This window comes from Lynx rufus, unplaced genomic scaffold, assembly GCF_022079265.1.
Source record: "Lynx rufus isolate CCGP_SWC_20201006 ecotype Redwood Valley unplaced genomic scaffold, mLynRuf1.p SCAF_4, whole genome shotgun sequence".
NCBI classification, from domain to species: domain Eukaryota; kingdom Metazoa; phylum Chordata; class Mammalia; order Carnivora; family Felidae; genus Lynx; species Lynx rufus.
Window position 1 is genome coordinate 51,384,943 of NW_025814856.1, and position 27,880 is coordinate 51,412,822.

A 27,880-nucleotide genomic window follows, 5' to 3' on the forward strand; every position below is an offset into this window, starting at 1 on the left:
GACCTGAGCCAAGATCAAGAGTCAGACACCTAACCAACTGAGCCACCCAGGTGCCCCCAACACCTGTGGCTCTTTGAAAGCACTTTATGAGATATAATCTATATGCCATACAATTCACCCATCTAAAGTGTATAATTCAATGGTGTTTAATATATAGAGAGAGTTGCATATCCATCTCGACAGTTAATCTTAGAACATTTTCGTTGCCCCCAAAAGAAACCCTATGCCCCTTGATTGTCAACCCCAACATTCCCACCACATACCACTCATTTTCCTCAGCTTTGGGCATTACCTATTCTGGACATTTCATAGAAATGGAATCATATAACGTGTAGTCTTTGGTGATTGGCTTCTTTCATATAGCATTAGTGTTCAAGATTCATCTCTGTTGTACCATGTATCAGTGCTTCATTTCTTTTTATTGCTGAATAATGTTGCACAATTTATTATCCATTCACCAGTTAATGGGGTTAACATTTGGGTCCTTTCCACTTTTTGGCTGTTTTGAATAATGCTCTTGTGCATACTTGTGTACAAGTTTTTATGTAGATATATGTTTTCATTTCCCTTAGTAGATACGTAGGAGTGGAATTACTGAGTCATATGGTAACTTTATATTTAACGTTTTGAGGAAGTGCCAGACTGTTTTCGATATTGTCTGCACTATTTTACAGTCCCTCCACCCATGTACGAAGGTCCAATTTCTCCATATCCTCCCCAACACTTGTTATTATCTGTCTTTTCACTGCTACCCATCTGAGCAGGTGTGAATGTAATTGTAATTTTGATTTGCATTTCTCTAATGACTAGTGATGCTGAGTATCTTTTTATGTACTTGTTGGCCCTCTGTACATCCTCTTTGAGGAATACCTCTGATTTTTTAGACCCTGGAGACACCAGAATTGCTCAAAGTCTTCAAAGACTTCCAATTGTGATTTAGGATATAATCCGAGCTCTACCAGGCTTTCCCGATCTGTCACAATCTGACCCCCACTGACTTCTGACCTCTTCTCCTTCCACACTTGCTCTTGCTTGCCCTGCTTTCAGCCACATTGGCCTCCCTGGTCCAGGCTCAGGGCCTCTGTACTTGCTGTTGCCTCTGCCTGGGACATTCCTCCCCCAGTGTTCACCATGGCTGCTTAGTTCCCTCTTGCCGCTGTAACGAATTACCACAAATTTAATGGCTTAAAAACAACACACATTTATCATGTTACAATTCTGGAGGTCACAAGTCCTAAAATCAAGGTGTTGGCAGGGTTGCATTCTTCCTGGACACTGTAGAGGAGAATTCATTTTCTTGCCCAAATGTATCAGCTTCTAGAAGGCTGCCTGCTTACGTTGGCTTGTGGCCTCTCCCTCCACCTTCAAAGCCAACAGCAAAGCATCTTCAAATCTCTCTCTGACGTCTGCTTCTGTTACTATATCTTCTCTGAATCAGACACTGCTGATTCCCCCTTGTAAGGACCCTTGTGATTACATTAGGTCCACTCCGATCATTCAGATAATCTCATCTCAGAACCCTTAATGTGAGCCCATCTGCAAAGTCGCTTTTGTCACTCAAGGTGGTTTTGGGGTTTAGGATACTGACATCTTTGGAGGGCCATAGCCCTTCTGGTCTCAGTTCATACTTCACCTTATTCCAGAGGCCCACCCTGCCCCCCTGTTACTCTGTACCACCACTGTGTTTTATTTCCTCTGTTCCACTTAACATACTTTGATATTACCTCATTCCTTATTTATTTATGTGTCTGTCTCCCTGGAGAATGTAAGCACCATGAGTGCAGAGACCTCACCCATCTGGTTCACTCCTGTATTCCCAGAGTCTAGGACAGCACCTGGCCAGTGGGCAGACATTCAACAGCCACTTGAACAAATGATGAGCTGAAGGATGTAGGAATGGCAAGGACGGGGTGGGTGTGCACTTTTTACCCCACTGAATTGGCTTTGGACCATGGTCAACCAGCTCTCCATGTTGGCATGGGGCTCGCTGGGCTGGGAGCTAGCCATGTTGCCCGTTTAGCTGCTCCTTGCCAGATCACAGTATTGTCTGTCTTCCTCTTCATCAGCACTAGTGATCGCCATTGTCCTTCCATTGCTAAAGAGTCTTTGCTTCTGTGAGTCATTTAGAAAAGAAAAGAGGGGGGCGCCTGGGTGACACAGTCGGTTAAGCGTCCGACTTCAGCCAGGTCACGATCTCGCGGTCCGTGAGTTCGAGCCCCGCGTCAGGCTCTGGGCTGATGGCTCAGAGCCTGGAGCCTGTTTCCGATTCTGTGTCTCCCTCTCTCTCTGCCCCTCCCCCGTTCATGCTCTGTCTCTCTCTGTCCCAAAAATAAATAAAAACGTTGAAAAAAAATTAAAAAAAAAAAAAAAAGAAAAGAAAAGAGGGGTACTTGGGTAGCTCAGTCAGTTAAGCATTTGACTCTTGGTTTTGGCTCAGGTCATGATCTCCTGGTTTGTGAGTTCAAGCCCCGCAATGGGCTCTGCACTGACTGTGCAGGGCCTGCTTGGGATTCTCTCTCTCTCTCTCTCTCTCTCTCTTTCTTTCTCTTTCTTTCTGTCTCTCAGAATAAATAAATAATAAACTTAAAAAAAAGAAAAGAAAAGAAAAGATAGTCCCTTAGGGCAGATTGTGGTACTGGGGGGTACCTGGGGTGGGAAGATCCTTTGTCAGGTGATTTAGAAAATCACATGGCCACATATGCGTGCTCTTTGGATTTGGCAACTGTTGGGAGACATTGTAGCTGCTTCCTGTTCATTTCCCTATGATTACAGTGGCATCCATTTTTTGTCTTAGGGGAAGACAGGCTTCTTACAGCATCACCCACCCAGGTGTTTTCCAAAGGGCCCGAGGGCAGGAGTTGCTTTGTTGGACTGCTCTGCATCTTGCTCAGTCATGCATGTGCTAGCCTTTGTGCATCGCCCTGCTTTGTCCCGGTCTAGCTGTGTGATTTTGGGCAAGTGACTGCCTCTCTCTCTGAGACTTCTGTTTCCTCATCTACAAAATGGGAGTGAGTTGCTGAGATGCTTAGAGGACATGTTAGGGTCTTTCGTGTTTTCTCCTTCTCTTCGCCATGGAGGAGTCCCATTAATCCTGACAAGGGTCATTTGACCCTACATCACTTCCCACTGGCCAGGAATCATTTCAGGAGGCTATGTCGTATCTGTTTCAGAGGGCTTTGAGCATGAGGCAAGGCTTACTACTATCAGTGAACGAACTCCTGCAGGATTCAGGGACTCAGATCCGGTGGGATGGTCCCACGTGGTCTTAATCACAGAGAACAAAACCAGGTTTTCATAGAACGTAGATGGCTTAATAATTACAGTTAACACTTATATCATATTTTCTATGTATGAAGCATTAGTCCAAGTACCTCTGTATATATGACTAATCTGATCCTTGCAACAGCTTCTGAGGCAGGTGCTATTGTTATCCTCATTTGCAGATGAGGAAACTGAGGCACAGGAAGAGGTGAAGGTCCTTCCTAAGTAGCAGAATAGGATTTTGAACCCTGGCCTCAAAATCCAAAGTCTAGGCCCCGAACCACCCCTGTCCTGTCCTGCTTATATAAATATGTATTTTTATATCTGTAGAAAAGTTTGGAAGATTAGAAGCAAAAGTATGACCAGTGTGGGATGATCACAGAGACTTTGATTTCATCCTGTTAGCCAATAATGACCAAGTATTTCTTGTGTGTGCTGAGAAAAGAGCTGGGAACTTAGCAGGGCCCTCAGTGCTGACTCATTCCCCCAAGATCTCTATCTTGCCTTGACCCTGTTTTAAGGGCCTGGTTAGACGTTGATAGGTTAATGCGTTAAGAATTGTCACTTTCATGCAAATGTGCTTTCATGGAAATGTTCAAAGTGCAAGGCACCTCAGGGCTGAGTTCCTATTTCTCTTGTGTTGCCTGTAAGGAAAGCTCACCCCACAAAGGTGTGGTGGAACACCACACTAGGGTTTCTGTTTTTCCCACTACCTCTGAAGAATGCGAGGCGTGCTGTGCCAGTGAACAGGTGAATAGCCGTGTGCATAGGGAAGGGGGCAGGGAGAGGTGTGGGGGAGGTGTTCCTTCCTCTTCCCTCCCCTCTTTTCTCTCAGCTTCTAGAAGCAGCCCCTGACCCTGCTGACATCATTTCCCACTGACCAGGAATCTGGCCTGGGGTTTCCAGTGACTAAAGTTGCAACTGAGAACTTTCCATCCCCTAACAGGCTTTCTCTCTGCAGAAAGATTGAGGCTGTCTCAGTCTTTCCCATTCCTCCAGAGGGAGGGGATTGTGCAATGTGATCATGTCACTCCCTGGCTCTGAGGTCTTCTGTAGGTAGTGACTGTGGCTCTTAGGATCAAGTCCAAACTCTTTATAGCCCGGCCTTCGAGGCCTTTAATGTAGTCCTGAGTTTTATCTCTTGCTTCCCCTTCCCCACTCAGTTCACTTACGTTTGTGTTTTTCAAACAGAAATCTCCATGGGCCTCTGGTTTATTCACCACGGTATCTCTACAGCTTGTCACAGGCTTGGAGGACAGAAGTGCTCAGTGATGTTTTGCCGAATGAATGAACGAATGAACGAACAACTTGATGTTTATATGCATTCCTGTTCCATGATTTCTGAAAATCTGAAACTGAAGCGTGATTATTTTATTCCTAATTAGGACAAAAATTCTTTTAGTAAACTCAGTGGAATACATGTGACCGTTCAAAATGCCATTTAGGAAGAGTTTGTAACAACTCAGAAAATGCTGATGGTGTAATGATAGTAAATGAGAGCAGGATGCAAAATCTTACAGTCCAGCAACAGTGCATCTAGAACCGCTCCTGTGTGGAGGGGAGGGGAGAGGAGAGTTTTGGAAAGAGGAAGTACCCTAGTGGGATGCTGTGTAACATGTTATATTGGTGTTTTTCTCCCCTTTTTTTTCCAAGTTTTCTTTAGTGAACAACCATTAATTTTATCATGAAAAATGGAAAGCAGGAATGCTTTATATTTAGTATTGCCAGCAGCAGCCACCTGCAAATTTTGTAGTGTTTCTGAGTTGGCAATGTGCTTTTAGATGCATGAGCTCTCTTTTTTTTTTATTTTATTAAAATAATTTTTTAATGTTTATTTTATTTTTGAGAGAGACAGAGTTCCAGTGGGGGAGGGGCAGAGAGAGGGAGACACAGAATCTGAAGTAGGCTCCAGGCTCTGAGCTGTCAGCACAGAGCCTGATATGGGGCTTGAACCCATAAACCATGAGATTGTGACCTGAGCTGAAATTGGACGCTTAACTGACTGAGCCACCCAGGCGCCCCTAGATGCATGGTCCTTCTTGATGCCTGTAACAGTTCTATGAGGATGCTGGGCCATGGGTTCATTTGTTCCTTGGTTCATTCATTCATTCATTATTCCCCCTCCCTTGCTGCCAAGGCTAGGACTTAGGGGTGAGGAGAATGAGATGCCCAGGGCAAAATTTAAGGAGGCACCTACTTTCCAGCTACTTCTCTAACTTCTGAGATCAGCCCTGAGAGTGAGCTTTTGCCCCTGAGTGCCTTAAGTTTTGCCCCTGAGTGCCTCCTTTGCCTCACCTTGGTCCTGGTCTTGCCCCCACTCTGTACCAGGTGCTGTTCTCTGCTCTGGGGATCTAACAGTGGACGGAACAGATAAAACTTCCTGTCTACATGGAGCTTCTGTTCTAGGAGGGGAGGCAAGAGAAGTTCTATTACCTGCCCCCTCTTACAGTTGAGGAAACTGAGGCTCCTACCAGTGAGATGACTTGCCCATAACGGACAAGCAGCTAAAGCTCAAAGTCGCCCCTGACCCTCTCCTCCAGTGGGCTCTCTCCTAAGTTTTGTGTGGCTGTGAAGCTGATATTTACACTGAGGTGTCGAAGTGCCAGTCCCATGGGTGTCAGGTGGACTCAGTGCTATAACTCGGGCTGCCTATGTATCCCAGCTACAGGTAGAATTTCAGGTGTGAAGGGGAGCGAGTGAGAAGCTACTGCGGACAAAGGCCGCTAGCCTGGTGACCCTCTGGTGGAAGTACTGCCTTTCTGACGCTGAGATGGCCTCTCGCTTGCCTTCCAGCCTCGTATGTGATCACAGACCTGACCCAGCTGCGAAAGATCAAGTCGATGGAGCGGGTGCAGGGCGTGAGCATCACGCGGGAGCTTCTGTGGTGGTGGGGCATGCGGCAGGCCACCGTCCAGCAGCTGGTGGACCTTCTGTGCCGTCTGCAGCTCTACCGCGCCGCCCAGATCATTCTGAACTGTGAGTATCCAAGGCGGCCCGCTCAGCCGCCCGCGAGCAGTTTTCCGCAGGAGCCGCACCCTCTGGCCTTGGAACTTTTCTTCACCTTAGAAAAAAAACGTAACTGACAGAATTTACCACCCAACTAAGAAAATACCTCTGGGAGAGCAGTTGGGTGGCCAGGGAACCAGATATTGGAGAGAGACTTTTCTATAAGTTCTTCTGTACCTTTAAAAGTCTGCTTCTCTATTCCAAAAGTACATTTAAAAATAACGATTAAAAAGATAGCTATACACAAAAATCCAAAAGAGTCTACAGTAAAAAATGATTTATGTCGTCATCCTATATTCTCAGTTTTACTCCCCAAGAAGGTAACCACTATTAACAATGTCATGCCTATCTTACTGGAAGTTTTCTGTGCATTGGCTAACATATATGTGACATCTACAACTACTTTTTTTTAAAGATTATATTTTTAAGGGAATCTCTACAGCCAACGTGGGGCTCAAACCAACAACTCCAAGATCAAGGGTCAGTTGTATACTCCACTGACTGAGCCATCCAGGTGCTCCTGTATTTTGAGTTTTTAAAATGATTTTATTTTATTATTTTTATGTGTATTTTTTAAATGTTTTTTTTGAGAGAGAGAGCGGGGGAGGGGCAGAGAGAGACATGGGGATAGAGGATCTAGAGCCGGCTCCGTGCTGTCAGCACAGCAGTAAGCCCGACATGGGGCTCGAACTCACTCTCGAACCATGAGATCATGACCTAAGCCAAAGTCAGATGCTCAACTGACTGAGCCACCCAGGTGCCCCTTAAGTTTTGGTTAATGTTTGTACCAATATTACTGGAGCACCTGGGTGGCTTAGTTGGTTAAGCATCCAACTCTTGATTTCGGCTCGGGTTATGATTTCAAGGTGTAAGATTGAGACTGCATCAGGCTCTGCACTGAGCGTGGAATCTGCTTAAGTTTCTTTCTTTCTCTCTCTCTCTCTCTCTCTCTCTCTGTTTCTCTCCCTCCCTCCTTCTGCCCCTTCCCCGCTTGTGTGTGCTCCCTCTTTCTCTAAAATAAAAACTGGAGAGCCTGGGTGGCTCAGTCAGTTAGGCATCTGATTTTGGCTCAGGTCATGATCTCGCAGTCTGTGGGTTCGAGCCCCATGTCGGGCTCTGTGCTGACAGCTCAGAGCCTGGAGCCTACTTTGGATTCTGTCTCCCCCTCTCTCTGCCCTTCCCCTGCTCACACTTTGTCTGTCTGTCTCTCTCTCAAAAATAAAATAAAACATTAAAAAAATAAATAAAAATTTAAAAATTAAAAAAATATCTGGATCAGTATTACCAAATTACCCTCTTACCCGCTATTACAACAGTGGTGGGAACGTATTTAGCAGGTAATAATCGTTCTCTGCCATGAAGAGATGCTGCAAAATTGAAGTAGAATTATGCCAAGTGCCTTGTGTTCAGCCAATGCTTAGCAGAAGGCAGGTAGGGTCATGGCTACTCCCATCTAGAACCCACCCCTTCTCATGTCTCCAAAGAGACAGTGTGGGGCAGCAAGCCGGTCTTTTATTTTATTTTATTTATTTATTTATTTTTTTTTTAACGTTTATTTATTTTTGAGACAGAGAGAGACAGAGCATGAACAGGGGAGGGGCAGAGAGAGAGGGAGACACAGAATCCGAAACAGGCTCCAAGCTGTCAGCACAGAGCCCGACGCGGGGCTCGAACTCACGAACCGCGAGATCATGACCTGAGCTGAAGTCGGACGCTTAACCGACTAAGCCACCCAGGCGCCCCAAGAAGCCGGTCTTTTTTTTTTTTTTTTTTTTTTTATTTAAAAAAAAATTTTTTTTTTTCAACGTTTATTTATTTTTGGGACAGAGAGAGAGCACGAACGGGGGAGGGGCAGAGAGAGAGGGAGACACAGAATCGGAAACAGGCTCCAGGCTCTGAGCCATCAGCCCAGAGCCTGATGCGGGGCTCGAACTCACGGACCGCGAGATGGTGACCTGGCTGAAGTCGGACGCTTAACCGACTGCGCCACCCAGGCACCCCGAAGCCGGTCTTTTAATAAGTACTTTCTGAGCCCCTGCCTAGTGCCTGGTGCTGTCCTACTTTCTAGATGACAGTGATGGGCAAAGCGACAGGTCCTTTGCCCTCATGGAGGATATAGTCATATGAAGATATAATCAATGGACAGGAAAATAAATAAAAATAATAGGTTGGAGTGAGCAGGCAGGAGAGTCTCCTAGAAGATGTTAGTCATGGAAGGCTAAGAAGTCGGAGAAGGTGAAATTGGAGGGATGGAAAGAAGACAGCCATGTGAAGAGCTGAGGTAAGAGAGCCCAGGGAGAGCACTGGATTTTGAAGGAACCAGCATGAAGCTGGTGTGGGAGTCAAGAGCAGTGCATTCTGAGCCACAGAGACCTGCAGAAGACCCTGTGTAGGCTCTGGTGTCATCCTGTCTGGGGCTTTTGGTCTGGGAAGAAGCTGGCTGAATCAATAGACACAGGTTCAACACTTTCCTGACTGCACCTCAGGACTTCTGGAATCATGGAGGGCTTCCAGGAGGAGGGATGGTAGGATCTAGAGCAAAGAGCTGATTGATGGGGGCTTAGAAACCTCCACCCTCAGAGGTGGCAGGAGAATAAGGGACATTGGGGTGGCCCTGCGGGTGAGGGGATCTAGAGGTGAAGCCCAAGGCAGGATTTCGGGTACACCACAGGGGTAGATCACCTCTTGGGCAGGGAAGGCTAGTGGGACAGTGAGACCATCTCTCGCCCTTAGGCACGTAGTGATTCTTCAGGATTTTGGGTGTCCGGGGACACAGGGCTTCTGCACACCCACCAGATCTTATTAGATGAAGGACCGTTCCTCTGCTGGCAGGATTCTCTGCCTGGGGCAGGATGTGGGGAAGATCCTGCTTACACAGCAAGCAGTGACACACCAGTGTGGGACTCGGCCTGTTCCCTGCCTCCAGGCCCTAGCAGCGTAATCTCTGAATCAAGAATGGGCACATCTCAAAACATGGCCACCCCCAAACTTCTGCAGCCTCTGCCCCTGTCTGGCCAGCCTCCCCCAGCTCACCATCTTCCTCAGACTGGGGAGGGATGGTCTGCTCAGCCCCCAGACTCCCCAAGCCTTTGGGAACTTCCTGAAACCCCTCCCTACCCTGCCAGCCCTTCTGTCCTGAGAGGGTACCCTTAAGTCCAGTCAGACAGCATCCTTACCCTCACATCCCCAAGGCCAGGTCCTCATCTGGGTCAGCCGGGGGTGGCTGTGGTTTTACAGGAAGGTGGTCAGGCAGTGTGGCTAAGCCCTATTGTTACATGGGCAGGTCCTCCCTTTCCCTGGGCCTTAGTCCCGCCTTTGTCCAGTGGGGGTGGGCTGGATGCCGTCTGAGCCCCCTCTGGACACTCGTGGTGCCGTGGCCCCCATTGTCCCTCAGACCTTGTTGGTTGGTGTGACCGACGCCTGCCCTGTTTAGCCATGCGCAGACCCTGGCTCTGGCTTCTCTGTGTCCCCAGAGCCTGGCACGTGGTGGATATGGAGATACGATTAGCACTGACTATGTCCTCAAATATTTTTCACCTTTTGAGAGATTTAATGGTAAACTCTTAATGGGTTGGAAAAGAGGCAAGGAGGGAAGGGGCCGCTGGAGGTGAGGGGAAATGCCATTGGGTCAGATGCAGTCAGAATCTAGCGGCCTGGGCTTCTCCAGCCTAGCCCACTTCGGGGAGGGGGCCAGTGGGTTGGGGCCCGCACGACACCCTGGTTTTGTCTCTGCTGAGCGGCTGAAACACTACCGGGATGTCCTGAGCCCCGAAAGCAGACAAGTACCAGGCATTGAGACAGGCCTCTGGTTGGACACATCAACTCGCCATTGACGTCAAAACCTGACTGTTGACTAATCTTGAACATGTTCTTAACGATTTGAGGTCAACACACAATGTAGTGCCAGATTTAAAGAAGCCACTCATTGCGGCACGACACTTTAAGCTAACTATATTGACTGAGCCCTGAGCTGCCTGCTTGCCTCCTCCCAAAAGCCCCTTGGGGTGGGTGCTCTAAGGAGCCCCTTCTCCACCTAAGGAGACTGAGGCCAAGAATGGCTCAGTGACTCCCCCAGGGGCATAATTCTGGTCGTGGGTACAGATGGAGGTCACACCCAGGCGTGTCTGGATCCAACGCCCTCATGCTTAGCATTTCTCACAGAAACTTCACTGAACACAGCATTTGGGCTTCCAGGCAACAGTGATTTTTTTTCTGTCAGCCTCTCTTCTGTTTAGAATTGTACTCAGATCCCCGCTTTCCTGGTCCAGCTGCCCTCAACCTGTCAGGACTGTGGGAGTCTACCTTTGCCCCTCAAACCTCTCCTCTCTCCCCCTTAGCCCCTGAGGAAGAGAGACTAACACTTGTTTCCACATCCACAAATCCCCTCGATGTTCTTCTGACAGTCTGGTTGTGTTTTTACTATTGTTTTACGTCCTCAGGCAGGACACTTCCCCTTTCTATTTTTGTCATTAGTTAAAAAAAGTGCCATAAATCTCTGCCCCTTTTTGGAGGTAAATATAGAGGGCATATTCTATATGTGTGAAGCGTTTTAAGTTTCTGTATTCTGACTAGTCAAAGCCATTTTCCCTTCCTTAATCAGAACTTAGTTAAACCTTATTTTGCATTTGCTTGAGGAAGATTGCTTATGAACTTGATCAGCTGCTTCCGGCAGTTTGAGAACCTGATGTCTGCCTACCACTTCTTTTTTTTTATTTTTTTTCCAACGTTTTTTATTTATTTTTGGGACAGAGAGAGACAGAGCATGAACGGGGGAGGGGCAGAGAGAGAGGGAGACACAGAATCGGAAACAGGCTCCAGGCTCCGAGCCATCAGCCCAGAGCCTAACGCGGGGCTCGAACTCACGGACTGCAAGATCGTGACCTGAGCTGAAGTCGGACGCTTAACCGACTGCGCCACCCAGGCGCCCCTTTGCCTACCACTTCTTAAAGGGCCTCTAGAATAGATTTGATAGAAGCATGCTTGGAAACCGCACACACCAGAGGTCCTAGGTATAAATTGGCTTCCTTAGAGACTGTATTTGTATTTGTATCTCCAGGTGCTATATTTGTATTTAACAGAGGCCTTCTGAAGATTGTATCTGAACTGAAGGGCAGTGTGTGGGGTCCCCTGGGGGCCACATTGCATCTAGTCTCTTGAAACCAAGTACTGTGGGTGGTCGCTGTTCTGACTGTGTAGAGACCTGGGTCTGTGGGTCTCTGTCCCTTGGTATTTTCTCCACCTTCATTGCCAAGACTGTTGTTATTCTGTTTGCCAAACTCCTAACATTAAATGTGATGAGAATTAGAATAGGGGCACCTGGGTTCCTCCAACTGAAACATCCAGCTTCTGTGCAGGTCCTGATCTCATGGTTCGTGAGTTCAAGCCCCACATTGGGCTGTCTGATGTCAGCATGGAGCCTGCTTTGGATCCTCTGTCCCCTTGTCTCTCTACCCCTCCCCTCCCTCTCAAAAATAAATGAACATTTTAAAAAATGCCTTAAAAAAAGAATTAGAATACATTAGTACAGAAGGCTTACTACCCAACTGCCCATTCCTCTAGCAAATTTGTTTTCCAGCGTCAACCCCTTTTTATTCTCTGAGCCATCTCTTGGTGGTTGTCTGTATTAACATTTCTGGTTCACTGCTGTTACTAAGGGCAGACTCCAGTACTTAAATAAGGTGCACGCCTAAATTGCCACCCAAGCTGTCGGCCAGGACCTAGTCACATGATAGCACCTAGTTGCAGGGGAGACTTGGGGAATGTAATCTGTAGCTGGGAGGTTGTGTGCATAACTAAAGCTTCTATTACTCTAGAGGAGGAGGGAATAAATATTGGAGGGTCAGCAGTCTCCCTAGAATTTTCCCCTTTGGGCTACCCAAATATCCATTTATACCTGTCTTCCCACAACTAAAACGTGCTCACCCCTTCCCCAAGAGAGACAGGCCCGAGGCCCTAATCAGTGTCTTCCTTTAGCTCAAGGCCCAGGATCTGTGGGTGATGTGTAGTCTTTGGGATCAGCCCCCAGTGGTCCAGAACCTCTCCACCAAAGAGAAGTTACCTGCTCCCCTTCCCCCAGCACACTCAGAACCCCAGTGGTGGTATCTGCACAGGGAGACACGCTCACAACTGTCCCATTTGAAATGAGAAACATGCTGTGGTCACTGATCTGTAGCAGTAGACATCTGGCAGAGCAGCAGGTGTAAAGGTCCATCCCGGCCAAGGGAAGTAAGTTTTTGGCTTGATTCATCTGCACCCCTTGTTCTTCTTGGTAGATCAGGGGTTCTCACTGCGCCAGACCTCCAGGCATCAGCATCACCTTGACCTTGTTAGGAATGCAAATTCTGGGGTCTCACCTCATCTTCGGATTCAGAAACTCCAGGGGTGGGGTCTGGGTCTCTGTTTTACAAAGGGGTGAGGGATGGGGGCAGGCACTGGGGAGAGCTTCCCTGTTCATTATTCCCTGTGGCCTCATCTGAAGTGGGAAGTGAGAAAGGTCTGACCTTAGGGAGGGCCACTTGGCTTGCACAGCCCGCTTCCTGTTGGTCTGGGAAGTGTAGTTTTTAGCCAGGCAATCATATGTCTAGCTAAAACTTCTAGAATGTGTGAAGACAAGGGGAATGGGCATTCTCTGCCTTATTAGTACTGTCTCTAAATAATGTGCTTATACTGACCCTTTCATATTTATTTTTATTTTTATTTTTTTAATTAAAAAATTTTTTTAGGGGCGCCTGGGTGGCGCAGTCGGTTAAGCGTCCGACTTCAGCCAGGTCACGATCTCGCGGTCCGTGAGTTCGAGCCCCGTGTCGGGCTCTGGGCTGATGGCTCGGAGCCTGGAGCCTGTTTCCGATTCTGTGTCTCCCTCTCTCTCTGCCCCTCCCCCGTTCGTGCTCTGTCTCTCTCTGTCCCAAAAATAAATAAAAAAAAGTTGAAAAAAAAATTAAAAAAAAAATTTTTTTTTAATGTTTATTTATTTTTGAGAGAGGGAGAAAGACAGTGCAAGCAGAGGAGGGGCAGAGAGAGAGGGAGACACAGAATCCGAAGCAGGCTCCAGGCTCTGAGCTGTCAGCACGGAGCCTGACGCAGGGCTCAAACTCATGAGCTACGAGGTCATGATCTGAGCTAAAGCCAGATGTTTAACCAACTGAGCCACCCAGGTGCCCCTAATTTTTTAAGTTTTCTTTATGTATTTTGAGAGAAAGAGAGTGTGGGCACACAAGCAGGGAAGGGGCACAGAGCGAGGGAGAGAGAATTCCAGGCAGGCTCTGCACTGTCCACACAGATCCTGATGCAGGGCTTGAACTCAAGAACTGTGAGATCATGACCTAAGTCGAGACCAAGAGTTGGATGCTTCACCTAGTGAGCTACCCAGAGGCCCCTCATATTTATTTTTAAATGCAACATACAAACTTTATTTTATTTTTTTAAATGCAGCATGCAAACTTTTAAAAAAAGAATTTATTTTTAAGTAATTTCCACATCCAACATGGAGCTCGAACTTAAAACCCCAAGATCAAGAGTAGCACGTTCTACCACCTGAGCCAGCCAGGTACCCCTAAACTTTATTTTTTTAAATTCAACATATAAACTTAAAAAAAGTTTATTTATTGAGAGAGAGAGGGAATAGAGAGAGAACAAGTAGGGGAAGGCAGAGAGAGAGATGGAGAGAGAGAGAGAGAGAGAGAGAGAGAGAGAGAGAGAGAGAGAATCCCAAGCAGGCTCCACGCTGTCAGTGCAGAGCCTGATGCAGGACTTGATCTCAAAACTGTGAGATCATGACCTGAGCTGAAATCAAGAGTCGGACCCCTAACCAATTGGGCCACTCAGGTGCCCCACAAACTTTTTTTTAATGCATCATACAAAGCTTATTTTTTTGTCCTTTTCATATTTATTAATTTAAATATTATCCACTAATTTCCTAGAAGAAGATTTGGCTTATACATAACTTCTCTCCCTTTAAAAAAAAAATTTTTTTTTCAATGTGTACTTATTATTGAGAGACAGAGCATGAGCATGGGAGGGTCAGACAGAGGAGGAGACACAGAATTTGAAGCAGGCTCCAGGCTCTGAGCTGTCAGCACAGAGCCCGGCACGGGCTCAAACCCACCAACTGCAAGATCATGACCTGAGCTGAAGTCGCACACCCAACCGACTGAGCCAGGCGCCCTTCTCTCCCTTTCTAATACATTTATGTCACAATTTTTAGTTCCTCAGTATATTGCTTTTGTAACATTTAAAGAACATCCTTACATTTCTGGTTCTTTCTTGGTCAGCTCTAGGCAATGCCTATTGATTCCCCACTTTGTGAGATGAAATTGCCCATTTTCTTGCCCTTTCTTACCCTGTTCTGTCCACTTTCACCTCCCAACTTTGGGTGAAGACCAGTTGTAAGTAGTCCTCCATGGATGTTGTTATAGCTCCAGGCTCTGGTAAGCCCACAGGGAAGAGCTGGCTCTTGGGTGAAACCCTAATCTCAGGGTCAGGACAGGCAGGGGAATGCTGTCTGTGTGTCCTGGTTGATAGATGTCTGTGATGGGGAAAGTACTGTGTGCATAGGGCATCTGCAGGGAGAATCATAGTCTAGAGTAGCCTTTCCCAAAGCATGGGTCTCAGAAGAGTACTCCAGCCAGATACCCCTGCTGCAAACCAAAAGCTCATGAATAACTAAACTTGGGCAATGCTGTATGCTTTATCAGTGGCCCCTACCTTTGGAGATTCACAATGTAAACCATCATATTAAGGCTCTGATAAGTCCTGTAGCAAAGACCTGCTTAGGCCCATGTTTCCATTTATATTTGATCATGGGACCCCTTTTGATGTGATACTTGGAAATAATCCCACGGAACCAACACACTGTGGGAATCACTGCTGTAAAGAATGGTGACCATGGTGAAATTGCCAGACATTTCAGAGAGGCCTCATGATGGAGAGACCAGGGGATCAGGAGCAGACTTTTATGGTCAGGCTGCATTCAGCATCAGAAGAGTCTGTCCCAGGGGGCCAGGGCTGACCATCACCCTGGGGCTCAAAACATGATCCTACTCCTCAGAGGGACTTTTCCAGACTCTGAGCCTTGGGAGGGGACTGTAAGCCAGGCTCCAGAGCCCAAGTTCTAGCATCTTGGGTGCATAGGAACTGGAATACTTTGATAGAGGCCAAAGTATTGGAGCTGTGACTTTCAGCCAAAGACGGATCGGCTGTCATCACTGCTGAGCTCTACAGCTGGTTAAATGCCACCAAAGGCAGGCCTAGGAGCTGAGCCTGTTCATGGTGAGGACCAGATGGCTCTAGCTCTGAGGAAAGAGGCCGGAAACCAGCTGTGCCTAGCCCGTGAGATAAAATTCACCCTCATTCCTCCTCATAGAGAGTGAGGTACGTGGAAGCTGGGCAGGGGTCAGTAATGAACTAAAGAAATATTTGTCAAGTGGCTACAATATGTCAGGCACTAGGGACACAGCAATGAAAATATAGACACGGTCCCAGGCCTCAAGGAGCCTGCAGTCTAGTGTGGGAGACAAATACTAACAGGATGATGACACGGAGACCATAACCAACCGCAGTGTGAGTGCTTGGGGAAGTGCATGTGGGGTGATAGCATGAAAGAGGGCAGGATTTGATCTCATCAGGGCAAGCTTCCCTGAGGAAGTGAAAACTGAGTTTCCATTCGAAGGCTAAGTGGACCTAGTGAGTGAGGGACCTCGCAAGCATTTCTAGGCAGAGGGCACAGCACGTGCAAAGGCCTGGAGATGGGAAGGAGTGATGTTTGAGGACTCAGAGAGGCTGTGGAGGTCTCAGCTAAAGGACATGTGAGTGTGGGTGGGCTGAGCCTACAGAGGGCGCAGGAGGCAGGGTCAGGCCACTCAAGGCCTCACAGGCCATGGTCAAGGGTCGGCTTTCTCAGGGGCAAAGGGAAGATTTTGGAGGGCTTGTCCCTGGGGTGTGCCCATTGTTCTGTCCGCTATGTGGAATAGGGGTTTGTGAGGTTCCGGGTTTGAGAATCTGAGTGGGAGAGCAAGAAGCTTCTGGAATCATTCCTCCTGCTGCCACCGTCTTCTCGGAGTTTTCTTGTGACTTTTGCAATTTTCACGTTTTGTTTTGGTTGTGCAACCTTGACAATTTCTAACTTTTGGTTTGGCATCTCAGCCAAAGTCATTTCCTTCCTGGAGCTGGGCTCTCATTGAATGGGGAATTTTTGGCTGCTGTTTAAAAGGAAACAGAAGAGAATGATCTCTTTCTTTCCAAAAGAGCCCGGGCTGTTGCAAGGGCCGGAAGGGGCTCCTGCATTTGCTCTCTTGGAAGGCTTCCCAGGATCCGCCCGTTTCCAACTGCTAGGGAATAAAAAAACAAGGATAGGATTCAGGGTCACTGGAGAATTGCCCCTGGAGGTTGGCACTGTGTTTGGCCAGGATTCCCCCAGGCCTGGAGTCTGCCCATCTGGGTACTAGTTGTAACTTGTATTTTGCACCTAATATGAGCCAGGCAGGCATCTTCTCTCACAAATCTTATTATCCCCATTTTATAGATGTGGAAACTGAGGCTCAGAGATTGACTAACATGCCCAGAGCCACATTGCTCATAAATAATGGGCTGGGATGGGGACTTACACCCTTACACCCTACTGGGGTAGGTCACTAGATGGTAGGTATCAGGTCTCGCTTTCCCCCTCCGAAAAACAGGTACACACATTGCCCTGTCTATTTTTCTTGTAAACTAGGAAACTTCAAAACAAAAGAGTTGGTGAGGTTTTTAAAAAGTTACTGCTGTGTGGCTCAGGACAGATCATCTGACTTTCCTTCCACACACTAGCTATTCCACTGGAATAAAGCAAGGCTTTAATTACTGTGGGGTTTTTTTGGGAGTTGTGTGAGAATGAACAGAGGGTCTATGCAATGCATCTAAAGCAATTCCCAATTGTTTATTAATCTTTGAGACAGAGAGACCACAGTGAGTGGGGGAGGGACAGAGAGAGAGAGAGAGAGAGAGAGAGAGGATCGAAGTGGGCTCTACCCTGACAGCAGCAACCCCTGTGAGGGGCTTGAACTCACGAACCATGAGATCATGACCTGAACCAAAGTCGGATGCTTAACCGGTTGAGCCACCCAGGCTCCCCCAGTCCCAAATTTTTTAGAGAGGAAAGGTAAGAGCTGGTATGAAAGGAACGGCCATTTACTGAACTCCTGCTCTTGGAAGTAGGCTTCCCTGGGTTGCAAGTTTCGAACACTTTGAGATCATCCCCTAACCGGGATAGGCTAGGCTATGTTGCAGTCCCAGATAAACCCTGAAATCTCAGTTGTTCAACACAACAAAGATTGATTCCTTAACGTCCAGTGCTGCCTCCTGCATTTTTGTAGCTGGCTTTGTCCTGTGGAACACATAGCTCCCAGGGGCAGCGTGGCCGGGGAAGAGAGGGCTGAAAGAGGCTCACTGGCTCTTAATGGCTTTGTCCAGAAAGTGATGATAGCATTTCCAGTTAAAATCCATTGGCCAGAACTGGTCACGTGGCCCCAGCAAGGGAGGCTGGGTTTGAGAGGAAGCAAAGGACTGTTTGGTCAGCAGTGTCTCGCCTATAGGTTTCCTCAGTTCACGGGGATTTATGATGAGGTTCTACCTAACCATGGCCTACGCGATCTAACCCTTGCCCAGCTCTGTCACTTCATCTGTGCCACCTTCTCCTTCATTCATTTAGCTCAGCCACTAGGGTCATCCTTCATTTGAGGAGATACACCGGGCGGTTTTCTGCCTCCGGGCCTTCGAATATGTTCTCCTCAGAATGCTGGTCCCTCCCCAGCTCTTTGCATTCTTCCCGGGGCTAATCTTTCTCATCTTTTGAGTCTCTCCTTAAATAGTATCTGCCCACAGAAGCCTTCCGAGGCCACCTCACGTAAGTAAGTCTGTCAGGTACCCTCCCCTCTCTCAAGTTTGTTTTCAGCGCATAACTTCTCCCAGCTTATAATCAGAAATCTCTTATTTAACTAGCTTGATGTTGGGATTATGTCAGTTTTGATAATGGATAGCATCCCCAGTCCCTAACACAATGAATGAATGAATGAATGAATGAATGCAGGGTAAATCATTTTAGCAGCTGGTGGAGTACAGTCAATGGAAAACCAGAGACAGAGCAATTAGGAAGGCTGATTAGGAGGTCATTCTCTCAGAATTGCCTAATTTTGTGTCTAGCTTGAATTGGGAGTTGAGTGGTGTGTGTGTGTGTGTGTGTGTGTGTGTGTGTGTGTGTGTGTGTGTGTTGGACTTTGGATATCCAGGAGGGTCCAGTCCAGAGATGAAAAGGGGAAGGAAAAAGGAAGATCCAGAAAGCTATGTTTGTCACTGATAATGCCAGCTGGCACCAGGATTCTTTAGTTATGGCTGAATCACTTTTATTTGTGCTAGAAGGCTACATTTCAGCCACATGAGTCAGCTGAAGTGTGAAAACACACATACAAATATTACATCACTGTGTATCTGGAGAGCTGTGAAGGGAGGGAGGGATTTCCAGATTGTGCTCACTGAGGAAAGACCTTGTTGGCACAGTCCCCTCTGCTCGAGTGTTCGGCTCCTGGGTTTGCTACAGTATTCAGTGTCCTTGAGCAGCTGGAGGGGAAACCCCAGGCACCTCTCCCAAGGGTTCAATATGCATCAGCCTTTCACTTGAAGGAAGTGGGTCATAAATAAGTGAAACAGACATAAGATGACTATTCTGGGTTTTGCTTTTTTGAATATATAAAACGGAGAGAGCAGTTGAACCTGCTCCCCAGAGCTGTTAAATAGGCCATGCATAGGGGCACCTGGCTGGCTCAGTTGGAAGAGCATGTGACTCTTGATCTTGGGGCTGTAAGTTTGAGCTCCACACTGGGTGTAGAGATTACTTATATATATATATATATATATATATATATATATATATATATATATATATATTAAAAGTAGGTCATGTGTATGGGAAAGCCCTTAAGACAAAGCCTGACCTCGGGTTGGGGATAGTGATAATAACCATAGTAAATAAGAATAATAGCTTATATCTGTTGAGCCATTGTGTGTTTCATCCTCACAGCTACTCCGTGGGAGTGAGGGTACAGGGCCTCTCATTTGTCACATGAAACAGGTCACCTCGCCAGTGAGCCTGACTGCGTCTGGTGGGAAGCGTGCCAAACGCTGTAAGCTCACTATTTGGCTCCATGAAGGGGACACAGAGAAATGCTTTGGCTCCCCTGTCCCTGTCCCCTGGTGCCTGAAACTCAACCCTCATCCCTCTGGGTTAAGCCAGTGGTTCTCTCAGCTTTACCTGGGGAACCTTCAGATACACCCAGGCTCTGATGCCCCACAGCCACTGGGGCTTTCGAGACCATGCCACTGCCTGCTGAGAGTCACGGTTTCCATTAGAGGACTGAAAATGTTGCCAGTAGCCATTCACCCCATATGCTTCCTTCAGAGACCCTAAGCTGAGAACCAGAGGTTCTTTCTCTGTGCCTTTTGGGCAGGGAGAGAGGGCAGAGGATGGTCATTGAAGCAGTTTGTGTCCTGTCCCTGACCTTGGGCTGGCTGCTTTACATATCCTGTCCCACTGAGTCCTGGGGTAATCCTGGGACAGGAGGGTTATAATTACTCTGATTCCACAGATAGATGCAAATGATGTTCAGGGTTGAGAGAGTTGCCCTCGGCACACAGGTGGGAATTGTAGAGGCTGGATCTGGAAACAAATGGAAGCTTCCCCACGCTTAGTCTCTGTTCTACTCTTTGATCACAGTTTATATTTTTGTTCTTTTTTTTTTGTTTTTTGAGAGAGAGAACACATGTGTGCATGAGGGAGGGAGATGGGGGGGGAGGCAGAAGAAGAGGGAGAGAGAATCTTTTTTTATGTTCTTTTTTCTTTTAAGTTTTGTTTAATTTTTATTTTTTGAGAGAGAGAGAGAGAGAGGGAGAGAGAGAGAGAACAAGTGGGGAAAGGGCAGAGAGAGAGGGAGATAGAATCTGAAACAGGCTCCAGGCTCTGAGCTGTCAGCACAGAGCCCGATGTGGGGCTTGAACTCACGAAACATGAGATCATGACCTGAGCTGAAGTTGGACGCTTAACCAACTGAGCCACCCAGGGGCCCCGAGGGAGAGAGAATCTTAAGCAGGCTCCATACTCAGCATGGAGCCTGACGTGGGTCTCTGTCCCATGAGCCGAAATCAAGAGTTGGATGCTCAACTGACTGAGCCACCCAGGCGCCCAAAAATACAATTTGTGTTTTTGGATCTCATCATGCTGCAGAACCAACTTCACATGTGTAGAATCATTTTGAGAATATAATCCCAGGGGAGAAGAGTGTGAGGCTGTGTCTATACATCGGTCATAGAAATGCTATAACCAGTTTGTTTCCAGTCTTGGCCTTGGCAGACAGGAAACTTGTGGTGAGATTTCAAGTTTGTCACAACCCTTTGTCGTGAATGCTTTGGCTTCCTTTGCCCTGCCCTGTCATTGATGGTCTATTTTTACCTCAACAGCACTCAGTTGTCTCAGCCTGAAAGAGTGGGTGTCATATCTGCCCGGCTCTCAGAGATCAGGTTCCTATAGGCATTAAGGGTAGAGAGCCACATTTTCTCCTTCTTCTCGTTTTGAAGGTGGGAAAGGAGGCTCGCAAAGGCCCACGGCATAGCTTCCGACGACTCAGATCAGGCACTTCTCTTCCAGAAGAGAAGTGGAGATGTTTAATGTTTATACATCTTATTTATTGTCAGTACCTAAAATACATCTGAAAGCACGCTGAGACAGGGGTTCACAGGAAACTGAAATTTGTCATCTATCTGTCACTGTGGGCCTGACGTGGAGCTCTGTCAGCTGACCTCTGTGGCTGGCTGTGGCCTTTGAAGGTTGACTGGGTGGAAGGGTGGGTGTCAGCCAGGAATGTGCTGGCAGGTAGACCCTGCTGATGTCATAGGACAGTTCTCCCCTCTCCGTGTGGGGACCCCCACTCCCAAGTGCTGACATGTGACCCAGGGTGCCAGCTGTAGGCCACTGCATGTCACTGTAAAAGAATAAGAAAAACAAAGAGGAAGGCTGAAGTCTCCTTAGGATGAAAACATAATGAAGCCTTTATTTCCCACATGGGTGGAGGCCACAGAGGTCAGCCACAGATGGGCTGGTGGCCTCAATGCTCCTGTCAGCTATGTCCTGACAGAGAGGCAAAGATTTGAGCAGAAAGAGAAACGATGAAGTCCCCAGCAATAGGACGCTGCAGTGAGGTCAGGCCAGGATGTTCACCCTCCCCACCCGCCCCTCCATTTGATGATGAGGAAACCAAGGCTCAGCCGGGGCTTCAGACAGGGGAAGGTGCTGTTTTTTTCTGGGGCCACAGACAGCTCAGGGTGCAGGTAGGACCTTCAGGAAGGCAGTGTAGCTCGGGAACATCTCCTGTTGTGGCCTGGCATCTGCAGGAAGTCGCAGTCTCGGGTCCCCTTCACCAGCTTCATTGCGAGGGGAGCTGGGGCCAGGCTGTAGCGGGCCTCGTGAGAGGAGCCCCCACTGCCCTTCTGCCTCATACACAGATGTCCTGAGATACCACCATGGTGGCCCTTTCAGGAGCACAGGAGCCCCCGCCTCGGGGCAGTGTGTGGCGGGAGGATCCTGGGAGAGGCTCCAGGCCAGAGAGGGGAGGGCAGAGGCGATGAGGACTCCAAGTGGCATGGGGTGGCCCCTTCCTCCTGGGGCAGGGGCACAGGGTTCACTTTATACCCACCTGGGAAACGGGAGACTCTGTCCCCACTCTGCTCACCAATTCACATTCATAGCCGGCAATCTTTCACTTTGTCATTTTGCACGAGGGCATGTGGAACGAACGTGGAGGTGTCACATAAGGCAAAGGTGCGTGACTCCATGCGTCCGGCTGCAGGGCTGCTGCTGGAAAGGACTCCCCTGCTTCTAGGCTCTCAATTTTGGCCAGAAGGTCTTCGGCCTCGGGTGGGAGTGCAGCCTGGCCCATAGACAATTTTCTGAGTGCCTGGGGACCCCAGATAGGGGGTGGGGATGAAGTGTGCATTCTCCCCGGGGGTCCCTGCTGTGGGTGTGAGTCCTGCCCACGGCCCTGGCCTCCCCTCCTTCCTGGTTCAGTGAGTCTTTCCTCTGCCTTCTCCCTTCGGCGGGTCTCCTCTCCTCCTTGAACCGCTGGTTCCCTACTTGCTACTTCCAGGGTTGTGGTGAGGATACTTGTAGTGAAAAGATCAAGAACACATCGGGGCGCCTGGGTGGCGCAGTCGGTTAAGCGTCCGACTTCAGCCAGGTCACGATCTCGCGGTCCGTGAGTTCGAGCCCTGCGTCGGGCTCTGGGCTGATGGCTCAGAGCCTGGAGCCTGTTTCCGATTCTGTGTCTCCCTCTCTCTCTGCCCCTCCCCCATTCATGCTCTGTCTCTCTCTGTCCCAAAAATAAATAAACGTTGAAAAAAAAATTTAAAGAACACATCTTGGTGGATGGCAAAAAAACAGAAGTGAGTCAGATCTGAATCTAGAGAGATGGCCTGTTTGCTAATCTAGGTCAGAAGGGGTCTCAGGCTAATCTAGGTCAGAAGGGGTCTCCGGGGCTGATGACTACTCACTCTACCTTGGAAGACTCAGTTCCAGTCATTATTGTAGCTAGCTTGCTTCCGGATTTTTATCCCTCTCGGGAAACATACTTTACTGTGCAACTAGTGCATGACCATCGTTGAAAGTTTCTACAATGTGAATAAACGGAAAACTAACCAACCAAACCCATGATGTAAAATAATTGATAACCGCAATTATCAATTGTGGGAATAATCACTGTTCACATAATCACTGTTCACTGTTTTGTGTATATTCTTCAGGTTCTTTTTTTCTTCGTTATTCTATGCTTTCATATTTTACAGAAAACTGGTTACATAGTCTGTAGACTCTCCTGTCACTCAAAAGTGTGTTAACCCCTTTCCATGTCAAAGGAAACATTTAGTTGCTATTAAAGTGAAAAGAAAACCCACACAAGTTAAAAAATTTAAATGAGCAGTCACGCTTCTAGAGAAAGAAAATAGAATGCTCTTGCCAGGGTCTGACGGCGGGGAGGGATGGGAAGTTGGTTTTTAAAGGGGACGGAGTTCAGTTTGGGAAAGTGAAAAGGTTCTGGAGTTATCTGGTGGTGATAGCTCCATGGCAGTGTGAATGGACTTAATGCCACTGAACTGTGGACTCAAATACGGTGTAGGTGGTAAATTTTATGTCTTGTGCATTTTACCACAATAAAAAAGATATAATAAAACTAAAAAAGAAAAGTGTCGATGGTTCACAATTGTGTTCAGTGAAAACTAAGATTCACATCTTACCCTCCTTATACTAAATATTTTTAAAATATAATAGCAACAAGGGGCACCTGGATGGTTGAGTCAGTTGAGCATCAGACTTTGGCTCAGGTCATGAACTCATGGTTCGGGCGTTCAAGCCCCGTGGAGGGCTCTGTGCTGATAGCTCAGAGCCTGGGATCTGCTTTGGATTCTGTGTCTCCCTCTTTGTCTGCCCCTCCCCTGCTCACACTCTGTCTCTCTCTCAAAAATTAAATTTAAAAAAAACATTAAAAAATTAAAAAAAATATAACAGCAACAACAATGAAGTTCCCATGTTTGGAGCTAAGCAGACCACGTGCACTGTGTCCCTTAGTCCGCACAAAAGAGGCAAAAGGTCAACCGAGCTGGGACATGATAGAGCTGGTTTCCATTTCAGAGCCTGAACTCTAATCAGCTCATCTCTGCTGCTTCTTTTTCTTTTTCTTTTTTTTTTTTAAGATTTTATTATTTTTTTTAAAGTTTTTTTTTCTTTGAGTTTATTTATTCTCAGAGAGAGTGAGCATGAGTTGGGGAGAAGGAGAGCGAGAGCGAGAGAGAGAGAGAGAGAGAGAGATTCACAAGCAGGCTCCATGCACTGTCAGCGATGTGGGGCTTCATCTTATGAACCGCGAGATCATGACCTGAGCTGAAATCAAGAGTCCGCTGCTTAACCTACTGAGACACTCAGGCGCCCAAAGATTTTATTTTTAAGTAATTTCTATACCCACATGGGGCTCAAACTCACGATCCTGAGATCAAGGGGTGCATGCTCCATGGACTGAGCCAGGCAGGCAGGCCTGCTACTTTTTCCACAAGATCATTTTATTTAAGAGAATAATAAATAGGTCATTGTCAGGAAGGAAGAAAGTCACCCATTATCCCCCATTCAACCTCCCTACTACTTCTGTGCGTTCTCTGTAGACTGTCTTCACACATTCCCACCCTTTTCTCCTGCTTTGTGCCGTGGCCACAGGGTGGTGCTGTCTGCCGAGGGGAGTAGGGGGTTTGGGGTGGGGGGTGGGGCACAACAGTTGGTGTCTCAGCCTGAGCCATTCTGGTGTAGATGGCAAAACCAGCTCCAGGTTTGAATCTGATCAGTTGTTTGGGGACAAATCATTTCGCCTATCTGAACTTCAATGTGTTCAAAAACAAAATGCAGTCACTTCTGTCAGCCTCCAGAGATTGTCCTGAAAATCAAATAAATCTGTGTGGTGCCATACAAGTGTAGTGCCAAGCATTTTTAGGCATTATTAATATTGTTCTAGTCCCAAAGCTTGGGTTTGAAAAGCTTGGCCCCTTGGTAATAATCAGCGTTGTTTAGAGAGATACACAGTTTACCCGTCAGAAGAAATGCTGCCAGAGATTCACAGGCTGGAGACGTTTCGTCCTAGCCCCATCGGATGCATGTGTGAGCAAGTCGGAGGCTTTCCCCGGGATTTCAGTGCCCCTGTTTCTGTGGTTCTCAAACGTGGGTCCACCTAAGAACACCAGAGGGTGAAGGGCCTTGAATGCAGGGCTGTAGAATTTGGATTTGGTCTGGAAGGTAAAGGGGAGATACAAGGAGTTGGGAGAAGAGCGAGTACTTCATTTGGACAGTGGGAGGTCACGAAGGCTTTAAACAGGAAAGTGACGAGGCAAGATTTGTATTTTAGCTAGATGTGGCCTGGGAAGGGATCGGGAGGCTGCCACAGCTAGAGGCAAAGGCCAGCCTGGGGAGTGGTAGAGGAGGCAAGAGGAGGCACTCTGTATCACAGAGTGCAGGCTCTGAGAAGCTGGCTAGGAACTGGTGTAGATACACCCTCGCAGCACCTTTGGGGTTTCCCACATTGGTGCAAATGGGAAATGATTCCTCTCAAGGACAGAGAACCTCCACCCAGGCTTCTTCAGCCAGTCGTGCATGCCCAGGCTGTGTGATCTTGGGCAAGCCGCCTAACCTGCTCCGGCCTCTGTTTCCTCATTTCTAACCTGATGAAATGCAAACAGCTTGTGGGAATCTGAAGCATGCCCCTGGCACTCTTGGTGCTCAGTGGATGTAGCCTCTGTTTGCAGGGCTCCCACCTGTGAGACAGGGAAGGATGCACATAATTCCACTGTGTGTGGAAGGGGAACTGTAGGACTGCCAGACTTGTATATTTAGGGGCTCAACTAGGCGCTTGGTGAGGTGAATATCTTTAATTTCCTCACGTGTTCAGGGGAACGTACAGTCTATAAAGCCCTTTCATGTCTGTGTTCCCATTTCCTTCCTCTCAACAGCCCTGTGAGGTAGGCAAGCAGGCACGATCGTTATTATCCTCTCTATTTTATAGGTGAGGAAACAGGCTCAGAGAAGGAGAGTGTCTTGTCCAAGGTCACACAGCTGGCAGGGTTGGAAGCCTGTTTTGTGTGACTCAGTGTCAGAGCTGGACCGATCACAGGAGATTGTTGTCTCCCCCCATTACTTTCTTGGGGAGGCTGAGACCCAGGAGGCAAAGAACCCAATGGGGCCCAGTGAATTCTAGGGAGAGCCCGGAATAGACCCCAGCTCTCTGACTTCTAGACCCGGCGACTTGGTGGCTACTCCACTTCATTGATAATACTAACTTTCTTTCTTTTCACCTTGTTTCAGGGAAACCAGTTCCTGAAATCAAATCCTCTTTCCCGGATGCTGTGAAGCCGGGAAGACCTTTGGCAGCTTCTGTAAGAAACACTGAAGATGAACAGGGAAAGGGGCAGTCTATGAGGCCAGCCGCCTTGCCAGGCCCGGGTATTTTAAATTAAAATTTTAATTTAGAGTGAATGTATCTATAAGGATTTTCAACTCAGCATATAATAGCAAAAAATTGGGGCACCAGGGAGGCTCAGTCTGTTAAGTGTCCAACTTCAGCTCAGGTCGTGATCTCATGGTTCACAAGTTTGAGCCCTGCTCAAAAGATTTTGTGTCTCCCTCTCTCTCTCTCTCTCTCTCTCTCTCTCTCTCTCTCTGCCCCTCCCCCACTCACAGTCTGTCTCTCTCATTCTCTCAAAAATAAATAAAAACATTAATTTTTTTTAAATTAAAAAAATAGCAAAAAATTGGAAACAACCATGGGGATGGTAAAATTAATGACAGTCGGTCATAACAATACAATACTGTTAAAAATGATGTAGATATTTTTACATATGTGGAAACATGCTCATAATATATTGAATTAAAACAGCTAAAAAAGTCAAATGACAGAACATATACCGTTTATTGTCATTTTTATAGAAAGAAAGAAATAACTCTGTAATTGAGGGCTCTCTATGCGTCGGACATTGTTCGGAGCACTTCAGAGATGCTGACTTATTTAATCCTCAGCTGTCCAAGTTAGGTATTTTGATTATCCCCATTCACAGATGAGGAAACTGAAGCACAGAGAGGTTTAACAGTCTGCCGAGGTCAAATGCTTTGGGGCCCAGGTATTTTACCTATGGTTTTACAAGTCCCCAGCATGGGCTGATCCTGCTGCTGGCTCCGGCTGGGAGCCCGATGACCTCTCTGTCCGTTCTCCACAGGCCGCCTTACCCTTGCAGCTGTGCGCTGAGGGCACTGATGGGAGCTGCCTGCCCCCACTCCCCCACCTTTCTCCCTAGTACCAGCCTGCCACTTTGTGCTTAAAAAATTCTTTTTAGTGTTTATGTATTTTTCTGAGAGAGAGACAGAGTGTGAGCAGGGGAGGGGCAGAGAGAGGGAGACTTAGACTGTGAAGCAGGCTCCAGGCTCTGAGCTGTCAGCACAGAGCCCAACGCGGGGGCTCGAACGCCCACGAACTGTGAGATCATGACTTGTGCCAAAGTCAGATGCTTAACCGACTGAGCCACCTAGGCGCCCTGCTGCTTTGTTCTACAGCACCTGAGGCACTGAAAGGAAAAGTGATTTGCTCAAGGTCATACAAGTAGAAAGTAGCATGTGAGCAGTGTGATTTAAATGCCCGTGTCCCTAACCACCGCACACACCGCTATCCCCAAGCCTTTCAGACCACTTGTGCCCATGGAAGGGTTCAGGGACAGTTTGCCAAATGATGGAAGGACTCAGCCAGTGGATGACTTCCCCGGGGGGTGGGGGTGGTGGGAGGGCCACTGCATACATCCATGTGTCCATTCTCACCACCCCTCCCTGGGGGCCTGGCCTCCCTTCTGCTCTCCTGTGAGCTGAAGGTCCCAAATCCATGAAATCTCAGTTCATCGATGCTGTTCCTGAAGCCAGAGTCAGCGTTGGCTGGGAGGAGCGTGCCTGGGGTTTTGTACAGAGCTGTATTTGAGTCCCACCTCTCCCTTTCTAGCAGGAGAATTACATAGCTTCTCTGTACCTCGG

At 47.7% G+C, this 27,880-nt stretch overlaps 1 protein-coding gene across 4 annotated transcripts in view; it reads left to right on the forward strand.

Moving 5' to 3' along the window:
- IRAK2 (interleukin 1 receptor associated kinase 2) overlaps window positions 1-27,880 on the forward strand; it is a 62,924-nt gene that overhangs the window by 2,420 nt on the left and 32,624 nt on the right. For 3 of the 4 annotated variants that reach the window (XM_047095642.1, XM_047095644.1, XM_047095643.1), the window contains exons 2-3: window positions 6,055-6,237; window positions 26,174-26,311. In XM_047095642.1, the coding sequence (XP_046951598.1) occupies window positions 6,055-6,237; window positions 26,174-26,311 (321 nt within the window). The remainder of the gene's footprint in view (window positions 1-6,054; window positions 6,238-26,173; window positions 26,312-27,880) is intronic. The other variant, XM_047095645.1, reaches the window with a different exon arrangement.